Below are 20140 nucleotides of genomic sequence, written 5' to 3' on the forward strand. Positions count from 1 at the left end.
GCGTGTCTGCCGCTGCCATGTCCAGGAACTCCGCCGACCAGTGCGCTGGCTGATGGCTGACGCATTTTGTCGAACACTTGTTGGGCGAGTAGCTGGTGGTTGTATCCTTGACTGCAACTCGAGCTGCTGGTGATATGGTCGGGGATGAGAACGGCGAGGGTGATGCCGCAGACGCCATGTGCTTCTCGCTGGTGGTGGCAAAGGTTGCACCGCCGTCGACGATACCGGTTGCGCATGCCGTGAGCGCGACCTCTCGCCTCGCATCGGCCCCCCAATTGTCGGCGATGATGGGCTCCTCGAAGAGCTGTTCGTTGGAGTCGACGCCTCTGCCGAAGAGGCCACCCCAGTCGTCAGCGACCACGTCTAGCCACTCGTGGGTCGCGGCGACCTGAATGTCTTGTTCCGCCCTCAACGTTGCGGATGGCGTTGTGGCCACCGCTACCTCCAGGTCGTGGATCCACGTCGAATGGTGCTCTATTATCGACTCCCGACCTTGCCACCGTGCTTCCTGAGCAGCGAGGCGGGCACTAATCTCGCCAAGGATCTTCGTGTGTTCCTGGATTGCGGACTGCAGGTTGGGCCCCATGGACTCCGAGATCGGTGACCTCGACTCCAGAGCTCCGACGTCGTGGACCTTGCGGGCGCAGATCTCAAACCGGTGCGCGTCGTCGATGCCCGCGAGCGACATCACCGGCGCCTTGCCTCTGTCCTCGCGCACGAACGACGTGTCCAGCGTCTTCTCCCCCGCCGCCGTTGTCCGAAGGAACGTAACGCGCTTCGAATCCGCTACGCGGGACTCCGGGGCGGCGACGCGGAAATCCCATTTGCTGTCGCGAGCCTGAAAACGCTTGTCCAACGCCGAGAGGAGGGCGCGTGTTTGATGATCCAGCGCCTGGGTGACGGTGATGTTGGTGCCGATGGATGGAGAAGACGCCATGGAACGAGGATCCGAGGACCGATGAATCTGATACCACTTGTTAGCAACCCTCACCGATAGAACATGATCAATCACTGAACCAGACAAAGCATAACTCAAGCAACAAGTGCTGGATAGATGGAGTTTGGGAAGGAAACAGCAAGTAGGGAAATCACAGCTAAAAGGAAGATGCTATAATGTTCTAAAAGATCCGGGTACAAGAGAGAGTTGGGGAAGAAGATCAGCGCTAGACAAAGTAGGAAGATGAATAATAAAAGGTTCTGATATTTTCTCTCATGTCCCTTCGTCCTGACCTCCACTGCGCCTTTATAGTATTTTCCCTTAGCTACTTGGACCGACATGGGCCGTTAGACACAATGGGTCGATGTCCCTAACATACTCTAATGATATAAAGCTGAGATATATAGAGTAAAAGGTTACCGCAACGGAATAACCTATTAGCTACTGTAAATTTATGGAGCCGTAAAGGAAACTCTAACTTCAGTGTACCTATGTTTCTACCCTACTGAACCTGTGTCAATGATACTTTGCACCACACAGCTTACACGACAACGGATGGAGCGACGCCAGAGAAAAAAAAGATATAATATGTGATAGTTTATATAGGGTTAATATATAGATTTATAGAGTAAATATGACTGTGGTAGGGTAGAGAATCTTGGTGATAAGGATAGAATATTATTTTAAGTACTAATTTACAGTAGTATGAGTGTAGAAAGACTTAACCTCTTACGGCCTTACCTAACCTCGTGACGGAAGTTTAAGTGCTAGTTTGTGAGCCAGAAAATCGTAGAGGATTCGAGGCCTTAAAATCTCTTTTTTATTTAAAATTGAAAAATAAGTGGGGTTTTTAGCCCTTCAATACCTTCGAATTTTCTGGAAGTCAAACTAGCCCCAAATAGGAAAAATATATTAATATACTCCCATCGTACCATTTTATCTAGAATTTTATCAACCTTCCCATCGTATCTGGTACAAGCACTGTCGTGGAAATCCTGTTGTAGAACTGCATTAATCCTCCAGCGCCCATCCGAAGCGTCCTCGCGTGGCTGGCCGTACCGCGAGATATTCCTGCCCACCCTCGTGCAGGCCTGCCACTGCTACTCCTAGGCTTGGCTGCTGCTACTAGGGGTAGGGTAGGGTAGGGTAGTACTCCATGCTTGCGTGATGCATCCATTCCACGGTCCATTGGTCCAGCGGCCATCCACCACAACCAGTCCTGTCCACCGTCCAGCAGCGATCATTTTGACGCGACAGAGTACGGCGCCGGTGGTCGTCGCATCGCACGGGGCAGCGGGGCACACCACTGGACGCACGCACGCACGCACGGCACAGTGGGCGTGGCCGGCCAAAGGCGAGGCCGCCCTACGCCCGTAGCACGTAGCCGCGCAGGGGGCTAGGCCGTGACGTGCACTCCTCCATGGGGGGTACAGCCGTACAATGCGTTTGGAGCCATTGATCGAGGCGCTGTGGGCGACTGACTCGCGATGTCACCCTGCTGCGTGTGGACCCCCCTTCTCTCAACTTTTGATCATCGTCAGCTGGCCGGCCGAGAGAGTTTCTGTTCGTGCCTGGGTGATTAACTCAGCGACGTGACGTGTAAACAGCAGCCGATGGAACAACGATCGGGCACAGGAGGGTTTCGATGGTACGTACTAGTAGAGTACTTGCTCTCTCTCTCTCTCTCTCTCTGTGTCGATTCCATGTAGGAAATACTACTAGTCGGTAGCACGATCGCACTAGCTAGTATCATTTAGGTTGTCATGATTGGTGCAGTGTCTACGCGTGCGTGCAAGTGCTGCACAGTGATGTCCTCCTTGAGCCCCGTGAATACATGCATATGGGATCGATCACATGCGTGGATCCGCATTGTCAAATGACCACATGCATGCCGTACGGTGCAGCTAGCTCTAGCATATTATTATTGTCGCGGTACTTTTTATTTGGTAGTACGAGTAGTCCACCTAGTGATATTAGAAAGACACACACTAATGGGCAACGTCGTTACGTCGATGAAACTCTCAGTACTCTCTCTCTCTCTCTCTCTCAAAACAGTCAATGTCAGCATATACTCCATAAGATAACGTTTTCCTTTCATACGCCATTTGATGACGATGGCGTGTCCTCCATTTGATGATAATTAATGTTTTCCTTTCATACTCCATTCGGTAATGTTGTCCTTTAATTTGCATCTCCCGCTCTCCAGTCACTCTTAATTGTACTACTAGTATACTCCTGCCTTCTCGCGGCCCTTCACACAAACTTTGGGTTCCATTCCATGTCACGTCGTCACAAGGAGCTACTACGAGCAGTGATCATGATGCATACGCCAATATATAATGATGGCGAAACCCGCGTGCATGAGATGTTTCCTTCTTTTGTTAAAAGCTTTTCGATGGTTCTTGTATGTAAAATTTATTGAAGGTTCTCAAAATTAAATAATTTAAGGGGTGTTTGGTTTCTAGGGACTAATATTTAGTCCCTACATTTTATTTTATTTTTTTTCCAAAATTACTAAATATAGAAACTAAAACTTTATTTTAGTTTTTATATTTAGCAATTTATATACTAAAAAGGAATAAAATAAAAGGACTAAACATTAGTCCCTAGAAACTAAACACCCACTTAGTGTGCCATCTAGCAGCTAGCTAGACCCCCCTGTACGGCAGGCGTATTTGATTCGAGGAACCTTTGCTCCAACTAGCCATGCATGACGCCGCGCCGCTGTTTTTGACACGCTGGAAACATCGTCGCCACCTCCACGCACCGCGCCCGCGTCGTCCACGCGACGAACGGCGTTGCATGCGCTCCCCTCCTATGGACAACCTTCCTAGCTCGACGGCAGATCGACCTCCCCGAGCCCACGGCATCCGATCCAAAGGCACCGGGGAGAGAGGTGGATACCAGCGAATCTGGGCGTGGAAGAAGAGGACAGCTATAGCTGCAGCCTGCAGTCTGCTTCTCTTCTCGATTCACCTCCGACTACTGTAACGACAGAAAGACTTGAGAAAGCAGCCAACAGGTCCTCGACTTGGTTGGAAGTTGGAACTTGTTCGGTGATGAGGAATACGTGGTAAAAAGGAGACGTTCTTAGACTATCTCCAGCAGCTTACTCATTCATGTACTTATATTTAAACTCTACTCTGCGAACAACGTAGTCTACAGTTCAGAACAGTCTAAAAACAATGTTTTCGGTAAACTATGAATAAAAAGCTGGATAAAGTCTTAGACAGTTAGCTATAGCCCAGTGCAAACTAAGGGCATGTTTAGATGAGGATTGTAAAATTTCGAATTCTGGATAAAAACAATCTCCGTTGTTCGCCGCGGGCCGCGGGCGTGTTTAGGACCAGCGTCAATGCGTCATCAACGGCGGCTCCAAGTCTGAAAACCCGACCGGAGCTGCGGAGCATTAGGTATTGGTCCAACTGGCTGACGCAACGGCCATTCAAATGCAGCCCATGAGTTGGAGCTCTTCTTTCTCTTCTCTGTCTCGTTGCCCTCTTGGGTCCGCACGCCAGTCTCGTATGATCGTATCTCCCTTATTGTTTCTCTCGTAGATGTCCAGGGGCTCGTATAGGGCAGCCGGTCTCGCGATGGCTAGGGACGGTGGGTGACCAAGAGCGTCGCGGTGGCCGGTAGCGAGACTAGGACACAGCACCAGCGCCAGCGGTGTGGGGGGGGCATTCCCATCCAGGCCACGGCGGCGGGCAGTGCTGGAGTCGGTCCCGGCAAGGGCGCGGCAGCGGGAGGCGTTGGGAGGGGCCGGGCCGTAGCTCCCACACGGCCATGACAAGGCCGAGGTGGGGAAGGGCACTTCGGTTATGGGGAAAACACGCGCCGGTGTCTGTGGGGAGGCCGTCGAAGCTCGCCATCGGAGAGGGGCTGGCGCAGTGGCGCGAGCGGTGGGGATGGGGCTGCCTAGCGCCCGACCCCACGATGGGGGGCCACAGGCGCAGTGGGGCACAACAGGCGTGTGGTGCGGGCCGTGCGGCCACAAGCTCCACCTTTAACTACATCTATAGTTGCAAGTTGCAACTAAGGCTATTCACAATGGAGGTTTCATGAGGTGTTTCATGTATTAATTAGCCTGCCACATCAGCTATTTTGATGACATGTCACATCATTTAAGAAGGAAGAGTTTCATGGAGTTTCATGGGGATGAAACCATGTTAACTCGTTTCCAAGATCTTGGAAACTGTGTGAAACCTCCACTCAGAGTGTTTTAATTCATCTTCATATAATTGAGTAAATCCTATTGGTTATTTATATGCAGCATTTAAGAAGTATGTTGACATATGAAATAGTGAGATGAAACTCTCTATTGAGAGAGGGTATTTCATTCATCCATAAATCTGATGTGGCATTTTTGGAAACAGTGACATGAAATCTCCATTGTGAATAGCCTAATATACTGGAGTTGTAGTAGTACTAGTACTCCATTTCTGATGTGCATAGGCTGGACCATTAATTGCAACGAGTGGTCATCCCAATTCCCAACGGCTCCTATGCAGCACGAGTTCGTTCAGTAAAGATAGCATTAACAACCAACACAAAGAATAGGTAGATCATTTTTGGAATACTTTTACACCTCAAATAATAGGTAGATCATCCTTGGAGAGAGGGAGTATCTGTGTATATGTGACCTATGAGTAGAAATATATATATATATATATATATATATATATATATGTCCTTTGGATTTCGAATGGGTTTCAGAAATCCGTGAGATATGACATATACAATAAATTTTTTAACAATTCAATAATATAATTAATCATATTCTTCTCAATTCACCATCATACATAATTAGAAACTTAATAAAAGCATTATACAAATACACATGTCTTTTAAGAAACAATATTCTCAACATGACAACATCAAAGAGACGCCGACTAGAAGGGGTGGGGAGCCCGGGACCACTAGGGAATACACAGGTTCCGCTCACTGTCTCCAGACTAGAAATGTGAAGGGGTGGCGATAGCGTGGACTAAGGTAGTGTTTGGTTGAAGAGCCAAGTAGAACGGAACCGTTCTGTCCCAGTTTTGTTGTTGTTTGGTTACAAAGTAACTAGAACGGAATGGCTCCAATTAGGGAAAATTCTCCTCAAATCCGGAACCATTCCACTCCAAAAAATCAATGGGACGGAGCTGCTCCGTTCCAATCCCGCTCTCACAGTCACGCTCCGTTCTGTTCACTCTGCAACCAAACAAAAAACAGAACCGCTCCGTTCCAGATTACCAAACACAGAACAGAGCGGCTCCGTTCCTAGAATCAGGGATGGAACAGCTCCGTTCTACTTGGGGCCTGTTTGGTTCAGCTTTTTTTTGACCAGCTTTTCTGAGAATCTGGCTATGAGGAGAATCTGGTTGTATAGAGAATCTAAGTATCATTAGGATTACGTGCGGAGAAAGATAAAGTTGTCCATATGACTTAGGATGTAGAAAGTGACAGATTCCTACTATTGCAACGACTTAACCGATTATGTGTTTATGTTGATTTTGAATGGTTTTTAACCAAACGGATTTTATAGAAGCTGACTAAAAAGCTGAGCGTTTGGCAGTACGCAACCGCTTTTGGTGGCTAGAAGCTCCAAAAAGCTGAAACAAACAGGGTCTTGGCTCCTCAACCAAACACTACCTAAAGAGTCGAGATCAGCTGGACAGTCGATTGGTGTAGTATTGAGGCATAGGCAAGAAGATACAAACATGAGCACAAGAAGGGCGGCCGATGGGGTGCGGGCTGTGGCCAGAGACACTAAAGTTTGGAAGGGACAACCGCTAGCGATGTTGCGACCTATGAGACTTAGAAGGGGGCACGAGGCACGACACGAGAAGCCAGCACGACTAGATGGAATGGACAACAGTGGGGAATTGGGAGCGTTAGGCATGAGATTCAGGGAGTTTGGGTTTGCACTTTGCTGTATAATATAGGCTAGGCCAAAAAAATAAACTATGGATCGATTTCAGATATCCAACAAGTAACACAAAAGGTGTGAGGTAATATCCTAATCCGTGCCCGCACGACATCGAGTCAGATATGGGTCTGACCCACAGGTCTAAAATGTATTCATATCGGCTCCGTTGTCTAGGATTTCCGACAGATATCCAAATCTATAGGTCAAATTGCTATTCCTAGGCTTTGGTCAGTCGATAGTCATGTGTGACTAGGAAAGATGACGGAAAAAAATAAGAACGAATTATTTTTATTTGTAATGGATTATATTGTTGGGAAGAGATACATGTCCCATCGCTACTATATAAATCACCACTTTTTACTTTTTCCACTGTAGACAAAAATGATAAAATTGCACATAACTGAGGATTCGAATCATGGTACACATTCGCACTCACTTAGGCAACAGAACACACATGTGGACTTCGTGTTCTATAGTCTGTACTCAAACATAAATAGAGATTGTATCAATGTATGGACACTTTGCTAGTATTTTTTACAACACACTTCATGTTTTTTTTGGAAGCATACTTTAAGGCCTTGTTCGGTTGCATGGGATTGAGTGAGGGATTGGTGTGTTTGGCATGGCTTCACTCCACTCTATAGCAGCTCTACTCCCAAAGCTCTGGGTGGAGCAGCTCTGTTTCAGAGTTTAGATTGCTTTCTCATAACTAGCGATAGTGGTGGAAAATAAATCCAGTCATTGTTTTTTTTTAGAATTTTTGGAGCGACAAAAGAGGTACTCTAAAAAGTTGCACTAGCTCTGAAAACTTCACGAAGTTTGCAACTATGGAGCTAGAGTATTTGATAGGCTCTGACTAGCTTTTCCTTGGAGTTTTGCTCTATAGCTATGTCAAGTACGACAAAATCCTTTTTTTATTCAATTATGACTAGGAGTAGATTCAATCTGCTACTGTCTCATTTAATCCATTTTTAATCGAATAAGCCCTAAAGTATTTTATAGAATTCGTGTATCTGGTCCTCCATCTGTAATTATAATACGACCTAAATGTCAGGAAGAAAAGATATTTGATAGCAAAGAAATAGATCCGATTTTTTTTTGATACATGTAGAACAATCGGATAGGCCCTGTACACGAGACGCGACCTACTAAACTAAAGTATACTACGAGGCAACTTTGCGGCATTAAGGGCCCAGGTGACAGGCAGATATATTCGGAGGCGCACATGTCCACGGCGACGAAGGGACTGGATGTGACGCGGCGGCGTCCATCCATCATCGACGTTACGTTGCCGCGTGTGTGCGCGCGCGCGCACATAGGATTCCGTATGTGGCCGTGCGGCGGAGAGGAGCCATCGAGAAGTCGGGAGCCCGCCAGGCGAGTGGCGAAGCATGCGGTACCACTACTTGTGCAGAGCAACCAGATGTACTACTGACTCCTGAATCCTGATCCCATGCATGGGCACAAGAACCGTGTGAGTGCGTGCGTGTTGTGTTTGGGACCAGCGTCATCTACTGTACTGTAGTAGCTTCTAGCTTCCCTCCTGTGGCACGGATGTGAAGCCCCTTGTCCTTTTTTTGGCCTATATATACCTACCTACCTATGGGAGGAACCGTGACCGTGAGATTGGGGATAGCGATGCGGGCGTCAGTGAGACAGATGCCTGTGTGGCTGTGTGTGCGCGCAGCAGGTCAGTACTGTACGTAGACGGGAGTAGGGTTGGGCGCCCGGTGCCGTGACGTGACAGGGCAGATAGACATAAGGCATGGTAGCGCCTCGGGTACCTACGGCTACGGAGTTTGGGACGTACGGTCAGGCGTGGTGGCAAGAGGACAGCGACGCTCTGCACAGGCACAGCACACACACAACTGTAGGGCCAGTGGGCCACGTACGTGCGATCGAGTACGTACGTACGTACACGAACGAAAGAATCGCCATGTCTTTCCAAGAAGCTACTACTACTAGTACGTACTACTCCGCCAGTAGTCACGACTCACGAGCTGAAAATATATAGGACCGGCACAGGCGCCACACGGCGTGGGGTGGCGTGGCGTGGCGAAAAGGAATTGCCGATCGGGTGATTATTGCCTCTCTCTCCTAGCGAACAGGTACTGCACGGGGGTGACAAGAAGATATTGCTATTCATTTCTCTATGGTATGAACCCGCGCGTGTGAAGGGTTCAGATATTTGTCCTTGATAAACATACGATACGATGAGGGAGTCACAGTCAGCCACGTGTCCAGGCTGCTGAGGGGATTTTTATCCTCTGAGATCGATGAGATGCCGACGCCGACCGATCTTGATCAGGCTGAAAGAGCTCATGTCATGTGGCCGGGGTCGTCTGAAACCCGTTCTGCTCTGCTGTGGATGAGTCACCAAAGTGCTCATGGGATCGCCTACACCGCCTTTTTTTTTTTTACCGCGAATCATGCGTGGTCAGAGGCTCAGAGCACTCGCGCTGTCGACCAGACCAGAACCTAAGCTGTGTGGACGCCAACCAAGCTTACCAGGAGCCCTCGACTCCTCGACAAAATAAAGACCCGGAGCCACCCATCTCTCTCTGTCTGGTTGACTGGTTGTGTGCCCTGTACTGATCCGCCACCGTACCGCGCATTATTGGTTGGGACGCTGCGGGTCAAGAGACGAACATCACCACTAGTCTACCTGAAACGGCACCAACTGCGCATTACTAGCTCTCCTCATCGTTTGAAAGCCGCGCGCGCTTGGGTCCGCCCGCGCCCTCGCTCTGCCTCGTTCATATGTTCTGAGGCTAAAATTTGCACTCGACTCTTTAGAATCTAAAATGGAGCCGCTCCGCTCTCCGAATCTCGAATGGACCTGTTACGCTCACGTAGGTCTTCAAGCAAAAGAACCCTCAATTAGTCCATCGAGATGGGCTCTGGGCCTCTGTGGGAGGGGCATCCGTTTTTTATTTGTTGGGAGGATTGTTTGTTTGACTGGATTGGATCGTCAGTTTTGTTTGATGTTTAAAACCGTATACTAAGTTGGAAACCGAAATCCTTAGAACCAACAATCGAAACAAAAGAAACCGACATTTTGGTTCGATTTGTGGTAAAAAAAAAATAACCCATCTTGAAGAATCGGAGATAAGAACTCAGGATATGTTTAGAGAGCTGAATATGCGATTTACAAATATTGAAATTTACTCATATAAAAAAATAAAACCATCAAGAAAAGGATAGGATAAGAAAACTGTAGACTGGCATACCCAAAAAAAATAGTCTTCAAAGAAAAGAACTGCGACGAGTAGCCTGGAGCTCGGCGCTGTTTAAATGTTCATTAACTCGTCCTCGTCGTCTGACTCTGAACGAACGCGTAATAAATAAATGTGTACGTGGGCGCGGCGCGCATCGCATGATGTTTGATCGGGCCGGCTGAGGCAAGAATAATGAACCGCCCTGCCGCCACAGAATCGCCGGCGCAGGCCAGGCATGCACACGCAGCGCCGTTCACGTGCGCGACGCCGCACCCGCACCCACCCACGGCCCACCCACGGCCCGCGCGCAGGCGCAGGCGCAGGGCACTGCAGCGCGTCCCGGTCCCCTTGCGCCGGTGCCAAAGTTTGAAACTGTTAAGTAACCCTAGTTAGGGTTATGTGGGCAAATACCTGCTTTGCCTCTAATGGGTCTCACACCTCTATATAAGGAACATGTACATCCCCTCATAATACAGAGAAGAGAAAAAGGCCAGAGGCCCAACCTTACATCATATGTCTCGTGTTCTATCTGTCATGCTTATGGGAAGGGATACGGGTCATCCACATCTTCTTGCGCCTCTACTGCTGACGGGAGGGAAGGGAGCGGATCTGGTGATCCTTGGTAACGTAGTTCTCAACACGTTATCAGCACGCTCTACCTCGACGTTGCTGCGAGATCAGATCTGCATCAACTCTCCGTCAAGCCGGCAGGTCCTCCGGCCTAGCCGAACTGTCCTACGCGACAGGCTTCGATTCTCTCTCTACGTAATCGAGCGATATGTTTACTATTAATGATCTATTGCATGTGCTACGATCCTGCGACAAAATAGCTATCGCGAAGGAAAAAGGCATAGCCGCGAGCCTGCAGCTGCGTAGACACCCGCACGGTGGAAGAACTCGTCGAGGACTGAGAAGGATGAGTCGCGCGCCCTTGCTGTCGTTTGTTTGCCGTTGCACTTGATCCATGATTTTAGCGTCTGGCCTCATCCTTGCATGAGCAAGAGAATGACGGTTGTGTAGGCTTCTAGGGAGAATGCATTGCGTGAGTCATACGACCGGTCTACGCGCGGGTCCCCACCACTCCCTCGTTAGCTGGTCACATGCATGCACTTGCTTAGTAGTGCATCGGTAGTGTGCTTGCATGCAGCCATGGAGCAGCGACAGTTTCGCTTGCATGCAGTCATGCATGCCTATGGTGGCCACGCATGAAGAAAAAAAAGAGCGGCTTTTGATCCGGTCAAGGCAGTTAGCCAATTTCTAAAGCCCGTTTTTTTTTCATAAATACACGCTGAATCAATAAACTTTTGTGCATTTTTTAATTTATGTACATGCTCTATGTTGTTTATTCTATTTATTTCCTGTAGCAAATATTAAATAGAATAAACCATTTTTGCAGTTTCTACTTTAATTAATTATTTCCTGTAGTAAATAATTAGTAGAAAATGCATGCTTAATATGGAGAAATGTCTTTTACACCTGATGTGTTATGTTCATATATTAATTATGGTGTTCATTTTTTCTGCATTAATAATTATTTCCCGTAGTAAATAGTTAGCAGAAAATTATTAAAATGTATGTGAAGGTTATATTGTGTATACTCAAATCGCTCTAAATATTTGTGTTGCGTTGAGCTTTTGAACTCACGCCGAGCGATTAAATTGTATCGTGGGTACCCGGACATGCCGATCAGGCTAAATTATTAATCGGTTGAGTTATGGCATTGGCTGCGCCCTGTCAATATGATGCAATATTGTGGCGTACGAACTTGGCATCATGTGATTGCTTTGTCGCACTCTCATTTAATCAAACTGCTCCCGTTAAGTGAGACCGCCATCGCCGAGTCGCATATTTTTTGCATGCCCTGTTGACACTATTCGTCTATCGTGATCATCGAGACACAAATGCGCCTGTTGTGCACGTTGTGTGGACATTTCGTGTACCCCTGACTATCAAGCCATATATGCGCCTGTTGCGCTTGTTACGAGGGCTTACTGTGTTGTCGTAGCCCTGATGGCTGCACACGCATTGACACCAGTAACGCTGGAGCTTGTACTCGCGTAGAATGTGGTGGGTTATCTGAGCCCCTAAGGTTACTTTGTCGCGCAACCTTCGTAAACAATTTTTTCGCTCTATATTTTGTTTGATTGTGTTGTATGGCATCATATATTTATATATATCGCCAAGTGGCCATAACAACTATATCAAATCTGGGAAATTAAATTGAAATACAGTTAAACACAGATAAGTTAATTTTTTTGCTCTCTCCTCATGCATAAAGTTTTACCCGAAGTAACCCGAAGATATATAATATAATGCATGAAAGCCTTTTTGGCGCAGAAAATATCACAAATTGGGATTCTGTTAGTAAGCAAAAAGCCTTACCAAATGATTAAGACTATAAATCTCAGCCATACATTGTTCAACCAGATGTTAGCACATTGCTCTCTTTGTCACTGAATGACATGAAGCAAACTATGAGATAAAAGGACATGTAATGCCAGCAACACGAAGTTGCGAGTATATCGAGAGGTTATTCTGAGAATTTTTTCACTATGTATGTGTGACAACCCTAGTGTGTTCCCGTCGAACCACTTTACTCGTTCTATCTAGTACCTCTATGCTTGCATACATCTCTCAGAATTGTAAATACTTATAGTCAATGAATTGACTCGGGATAGTCCTTTGACAAGTTTGGTATACACTGTAAGCTAAATAGTAAAGGTCGGTCCTGAATGGACACATACCTGTGGTTTATGTAGCCGAACTACACTGAATTCCACCCTTTGTCATGCTTACCATTATCTACCTCTGATCTACCAGAAATAAGAAGAGTAGAAAAATAGCCATGAAATCCCACATCACCACAAAGCTTGAAGCTAAATTGGGCATTAATATGTCCTTGGTCCTCGGAGCCAGAAGAGCCATATGTCTTGACCACCAGACTACTAGTGATGATAATTTGTGATAGAAATATGAAGATCTTGTAGAGATCTGTTGTAACCTCTCTACTCCTGATGATTTCTTCGTATGAGAGCAGTACTATCTGTTGTTGAAGACGGATCCTAGGCAGATACCAGTCTTGTTTCGTTCTTGCCAAGCAGTTATCATCATTTGCTTCATCAAAAAGCTAGTTATATGGTGATTTTTCCCAGCTAGAATGAATTCTTGGCCTTGTCTGTTCTATTCTAAAGCTTCTCTTTTTGCTGAACAATGAAGAGATCGAAATAATGCTTTATAGAACAAATTGGTATATAATATGAGGAGAAATGTTTGCCCTGCTGGCAGCATCACAAATTATTAACTATTGTTATAAATTCTCTCTCAAAATTATAATACCTAAAAATGTTGCACAAATTGATACCCAATTTCATATCAGTATGAGTAACTGGGTAAACCATGGGCAGTGATAAAAACGAGCTGGACTATACATCTCTGCATATAAAAATCTCTGCTTGGAGGCATTGGCTTGATGTCGTGCACTTTACTACCAATATATACGCACACATTTTCTATATGCCTGAAAGCACAATGCAACCAATGAATGTCCTTGTGAGCACTAGATCTGATGGTCATTGTCCTTGTTGATCTGAAGTCAACTACTTGCTCCAAACGACAAATGGTGTGCATGAGCCCTAAAGTATTTTGTTTTATGGCTAACATATTGTTGCGCGTATCAGTCTAAATCCTGATGATTGACTGTATATTTGGTGATAATAACAGTAAGTTTGCAGAATTGTAACCACAAAGTGACTTGTTGTTGTGTGTCTTGCTGGAAGTTGAGACTAATCCTTCACGTTGAAAGACAAATATGTAGTATTCATGCCACTACATTAATCCAAGTCCAAAGCTCACTGCATAAAACCCCTTATCTGTAATGTGCGTAAGATTTCCCAAATAAATCACCACAATAGCATACAATGGCCACAACTGGATGATTGTGGTTGGGGATTTTATATGTATGCTTTTAGAACATCTCGGCATTAGGGGGAGGAATGCCCATATAGTGTAATGCCTCAATATTCTATTAAACGCACAAAAGTCAAACTGAATATGTCGTTCGGTGTGTACTCCTGTGTATATGGAGTTTGCCAGAAATCGTTGAGGAGTAACCATATTGGTCTGAATGCTTCTACCTGATGTAGATGTGGATATACCCGGGATTAATATCATATCCACATTTGACTTATTGGCATTTGATCTATTCTCGGGGATGCCTGTGAATATGATCCATTAGCCTTAGTCGAAGCATATATTATGATTGCAGATTCACGTGGTCTGTAATAACTCTCCTCCGATGAACTCGCCCTGCTGGTAATTTGCCTCACGAAGAGGTTCATCTTGATGATGAAGTTCCTAGCAATACGCGCAATAACATTGTGCTAGGAATACGGAACAATGAATCTTTCGTTTTTGGGAAATGACGAAGATCATTATTAAATGTGGGAGACAAATGTGTCGACATCTATCTTGCCTCTCTAGATTGCAAATGGATCCAAAACAAAGTCCTAGGCACGAGTGCTTGAAGCTCTCTTATCGGGTCATTGATAAATGCAATCGAGGCTGAACCAATAATCGCAAAATGAAAGTCGCGAGCTTGAAGTTCGGACATTTATGGGCACTATTGAAATAATGTGTGGTGAATGCGATGGTTCAAGTGGTCTTGTGAGAGACCCATCCCACATATGTGTTGAATAAACACTGTTCCGCTATGTAATATATCTGGCAAATGACATGAATTAAAATATGCAGTTAATAGGATTCTGAAGATCCGTCATGAGATCCTAGGAGGACTCATATATTTGAATTATAAATATGCAACATATAAATCTCATACCGAATAATACATTCCTGATGAATGATCACTCTCCTATGTAGGGAGAATATCTCGTAGTTGAGACTATCGTTCCCAGATGGAACCTATCCAGAAGAAACAAAGTCTGTATTGAACACCAAAGTTTGATAATCCCTATAAAGGGATAAAGACCCGTACAGACCCGAAAAGGAATAAGATGAGGTACCAAAGGACTTGAAGTCCACCGAATAAGCACATGTGCATTCCATGAGTTTTACTCATGGTAATTTCCACTAGATGTGGAATTACGGTATCCTCTAAAGCCCTGATGGCAGAAACCTATAAGGTTTAGGTATTACTGGCAAAATATCCCCATTGTGCCAGAATGACAGACTATAACGATGTATCTGATCGATGAAAAATCCCTGATGGATTACGATCTTAGATGGACTTTTGTTACACCATCATAGATGTTGCAATGGATGAACGCCTCGAGCGATGTGTCATATTTAGAATATGTACTATTGCAACTATATTATCCCCTAAGTCCTATTGAAGGACATGTTATTTGTTTTGCACAACTATGTATACATTGTGGTGTAAGATAGAAAATGATAGCACCCCAACCTCATTCATTCTCGTTATTCCAGATGAACAATGAGACATATATCTTGAAGAATATGCTTGAGTTATGAGGGATAAAGACTTTGACAGATGTCATCGTCAGGGGGAGCGAATGCTTATATTGATCACAACCGTGAGACAATAAATGTCATATTCTATGCCCTGAAGGCGTGAGCTTGATGATCAATATGTGAACCTTTATAGAACTTTCTATCAAATATATAGATCTAGTCGATCGAACACCATCAGTCAAAGTGGCTTATTTATATTGATATGTGCACTTACCTCGTATATCCTAGAAGTGAGTGGAGGTAAAGTTCCTGAAATAGTCCTTGCAAGGATATGCATGTGCATATACTTCTAGAAGAAGATGTTTTGCCTTATTGATACAGTTTTGCAAGGATCAGGGGGAGCACATTTCTAAAGCTAGCCCTTGTAGAAGATTCGATAGAATCTAGATCCCAGAGGATCGAAATCTGTCCCGATGACAGCAGTTGTACTCTTTTTCCCTTGGTGAGTTTTCTTGAAGTTTCTCACATGAGGTTTTTAACGAGGCAACAAAGTGCAAATGCAATTTGTATCACCATGCACTCTTTCTCCATATTTTTCCCACTGGGTTTTTCGGAGTTTTAACGAGGCATGTGTTGGTCGCGGTATTCGCCCAAGGGAGAGTGTTAAGTAACCTTAGTTAGGGTTATGTGGGCAAATACCTGCTTTGCCCCTGATGGGTCTCACACCTCTATATAAGGAACCTGTACACCCCCTCATAATACAGAGAAGAGAAAAAGGCCAGAGGCCCAACCCTACATCATGTGTCTCGTGTTCTATCTGTCATGCTTATGGGAAGGGATACGGGTCATCCACATCTTCTTGCGCCTCTACTGCTGACGGGAGGGAAGGGAGCAGATCTGGTGATCCGTGGTAACGTAGTTCTCAACAGAAACGAGCGAGCCAAGCCAAGCAGGGGACGAGTGGAGGACCGGGCGAGAGGCGTGCGTGTCAGCGTGCGCGACGACCTACTGTGCTTAGGATTCTCTTGCACACACCCCTGCCCCGGCACTAATTTCTAGTAGCTGCCGCAATTGATGCTGCCTGCCGCTGCAGCTCGTGCGGTTTCGAAATGTTTTTGTCTCGGGGCCGGCCTGCCGCTGCCGCAATTTAATCTACCGTCATCTTCGTCAGGCGCTGCAGTAGTTTGCGGTGGGTAGCATAGCAGGGTGGATATTGCCCATAATCTATCTGAACGGCGCTCGCAGTTACTACTATACGTCCCCCATTTCACGTGTTTGTACCATGCGTCGTCAATCGTCATCAACCACGAGATAAATTGATCGGTGTTGCTTGCAACTGCAACTGCAATCGGGCAGCAGGACAGGGGCCACCCAGCCGGTATCCGGATTCATCAGGCAGGGCTAGGGCAAACACGAGCAGCCATCAATTCTCAACAGAACAGCATGGGAGGAGGAAATCGGTATGTATATTGACACGCTCCATCAGTCGCTCTGCCGCTTTAATAAATGCTTCTTTCCCGAGCGAGCAATGAGCACCACCGTGCATGCTGACACGCGCATTAACCGGCGCAGTTAATTCGGATCAAAGCTTCGTAATCTACTGTACAGCTATTGAGCTATAGCAGTAGTTATCGGTCGGTGTTGGATCGTAAGTACTCTACTCCTATTGCAGTAGAAATGACCACGCGCACATGGCTTACATTCAAACAAGCGAGCCAAACTGCCACATACAAACACACGAGATTTCGTCCCACTCTCACACACAAGAAGAACAAGTCGCAGCAAACAGAGATTTAACTGCAGGGACGAACTTTATCAAAAAGAAGGGAAGAGTCGGAGAGAGACAGAGAGAGTTGAAAAAAAAAAACTCGACAGCTAGACAAACTGGGCCAATTAACTGTGGCGGCAGCAGAACCGCACTCCAGGCCAGGCCGGCAGGCAGGCACAGGCACGCAGCCACCACACATGGCGCAATCGACTCTGCAAACTATACTGGTACTACGTACTAGCTACTGATGGCTAGCCGGACGGCGCTGGCAGACGCCCGGCGCGACGACGCCCTGCGTTCAAATGTCGACGGCGATGTCAGCCGAGGCCGGCGGTGCGGCGGGGGCGTCGGTGGAGGGCGCGTCCGCGCCGGCGCCGGCGCCGGCCCCCGCGAGGCCGAGCAGCATGTGGCGGAGGCCGCGCGCGTACTCGAGCAGGCGGTCCACCGCGGGGATGGTCTCCCGGACCTCGTCCAGGGCCTCGAAGTCGCGCAGCCAGGCGTGGAAGCGCGGGAAGGCGTCGGCGTCCACGAGGCGCACCCCGGTCACCTCCTCGAACACGGCGAGCCAGTAGGAGCCGCAGCCCAGGACGACGTCCAGCAGGCCCACCTCGTCGCCGCCGAAGAAGCGGCGGCCCCGGAACGCGCCGTCGCGGAGCTCGGACTCGATCAGCGCCAGGTTCTCGTGCACCTGCCGCACCGCCGCCTCCTGGCCCTCCCCCGTCGACGCGAACACCGCGCCCACCGCCGGCCCGAGCTGCAACGAGACAAGCACGGGGACAAAAACGTACGAGACGGGCACGTACGTACGTGTCAGGCAGGCTCAGGCACGCATCGCCTCCTCGCTCCGCAGACGCACGGCACGACGACGGTGGTGTATATATATACATATGTACCTTGTCGTCGGCGAAGTGGCACCAGAACCGCGCGAGCGCGCGGTCGAAGGCGTCGGCGGGGAGCAGCGGGCGGGTCTCCGGCCAGGCGTCGTCAAGGTACTGGAGGATAATGACGGACTCCGGGAGCGCGCGGCCGCCGTGGACGAGCACGGGCACCTTCTTGTGGACGGGGTTGTGGCGCAGCAGCTCGTCGCTCTTGTTCCCCAGGTCCTCCTCCACGTAGTCGTACTCCAGGCCCTTGAGCCGCAGCGCCAGCTGCACGCGGTGCGTGTACGAGCTCGCCCACGACCCGAACAGCATCAGCGGGGATGCCGCCGGCGGGATGGCGTTCTCGGACGTCTTCTCCATGGCTCGCTGTCGAACACTCAAGATGCTTTGTTGCGTGGCCGGCTTGGAGCTCCTGGGGGTTTATATAGGAGAACATATCCTGTAGGCAAAGGACGCCAGTGCTCCCATGCGCAAAATACATCCAGTCCATCCATCCAATATCCAACGGTGTACCGCGGTTTTTTTAATGAACAACACTAACGTGGAAAGCGTGGGATGACTTATTTGCAAAAATGTCATATATATTAACACCGTTGGATACAGAACGGATGGCTTGGATGCATTTTGCTCATGGGAGCATCGGCGTCCTTTGCCTACAGGATATGCTCTCAGAGCGGGACTAGCCACAGGCCCACAGACACGGCGGTGGCACTGGAAGTGGAGCTCACGAGTGGGTCCGATGTGGCGTGTTGGGCCATGGGAACCCGCGCCCGTCCGTCCGTCCGCGATGGGCCGGCCGGGCAGGCTTCCAGCGCACGGCACATCGGCTGGCCGTGGACTTTCTTCCTGTTCATTCACTGTGGGGGAGTGTGAAACTGTGAAGTTGGTTACTGCAGCTTTTACTTTACCGGAAGAGCTGTTTGTTTTATGGGGGTAAAATGGTTCTCATTGGAAGTCTTCGCCGACCGGCGGACGATGCCTTTTCGTCGCAGCTCTGGCGGATTTGCGTGGAGCACTAGTTAGTACTACTCTAGTATAGTAGTAGTAAAGCCGCAGTGATCGAGGAGACCTGACCACCTATGCTACGTCTCGACTTGTTCCCCAATGCTTTGGCTTGCACAACAATCAGCTGGCCAAGCTTTAGTGTAGTGTAGTTTCTGCTGACGACCCGGGACTAACCGTGCCGTACGCTGCGTTCGGCCCCTCACGAAGAAGATGTGGCGGTGACTGTGAAAGCAAAATGGCAAACCCTAGCTAGCTACTACCGATGACTGAAAAAAATAATCTTTGGTCAAAGTGCTTGAAGCCTTGATCCATGCGCTCGAGTCTTGACTAAAACCTGCATGTTCACGACCAAACCCGGCGCACGAAGGAATCTTGCGGTGTGCGTTTGACCGAAGACTGACCACCTGCATCGCTGCTGCATGCATGCATGCATGCAACCCAGAATGCATTTGGCCGGCCAGAATAGATGCAATTATAGACTACTATCTTTTTATTTTTACAGGGAGGGAAACTCCCGTGTCACCTTGTTTCTTTCTCTATCTCTCTCTTGCGTTGGAGACGCAGCGAGAGCAGCGTCTTCGTTTACTGGGCGCTGCATGATCATTGATCTACTACTACATACGTGCACACACGTCCACTGTTGATGCACAGGCAGCGTGCGCCAAGATTCCAAGAACGTACGCGCACGGCACACCAGCACCAACACCAGCCCACGGAAGTGCGGCCACTGTTGGATCGGACTCGGACGTCGAGTAGTCCGGCCGGGCCGGAAAGGAAGGCGACCGCCGGATGGAGGAAAGCAACAGTAGCCGGGGCCGGCCGGATTAGAGATGGCAATGGGGACCCGATCCCCGATTCCCCGCGGGGAATTCCTCTATTAGGGGATGGGTATGAGGAAGTTTCTTCCCCCACGGGGATGTAAATGGGGAAAAGTTCTCCCCCGACGGGTAAACGGGGACGGGGATGGGGAAGCATTCCCCATCCCTGTTC

The 20140-nt window shown here is 47.9% G+C and overlaps 1 protein-coding gene across 1 annotated transcript; it reads right to left on the minus strand.

Moving 5' to 3' along the window:
• Positions 1-17169: 17169 nt before the first annotated feature.
• Positions 17170-18537, minus strand: LOC541849 (glutathione transferase41). The gene is made up of 2 exons (NM_001111528.2): positions 18158-18537; positions 17170-18018 (listed from the first exon to the last, which is right to left on the minus strand). The coding sequence occupies exons 1-2, from the start codon at positions 18503-18505 to the stop codon at positions 17563-17565; spliced, it is 804 nt and encodes a 267-aa protein (NP_001104998.2). The 5' UTR covers positions 18506-18537; the 3' UTR covers positions 17170-17562.
• Positions 18538-20140: the final 1603 nt, after the last annotated feature.

The sequence above is a fragment of the Zea mays genome, chromosome 6 (assembly GCF_902167145.1).
Source record: "Zea mays cultivar B73 chromosome 6, Zm-B73-REFERENCE-NAM-5.0, whole genome shotgun sequence".
In the NCBI taxonomy this organism is placed as follows: Eukaryota; Viridiplantae; Streptophyta; class Magnoliopsida; order Poales; family Poaceae; genus Zea; species Zea mays.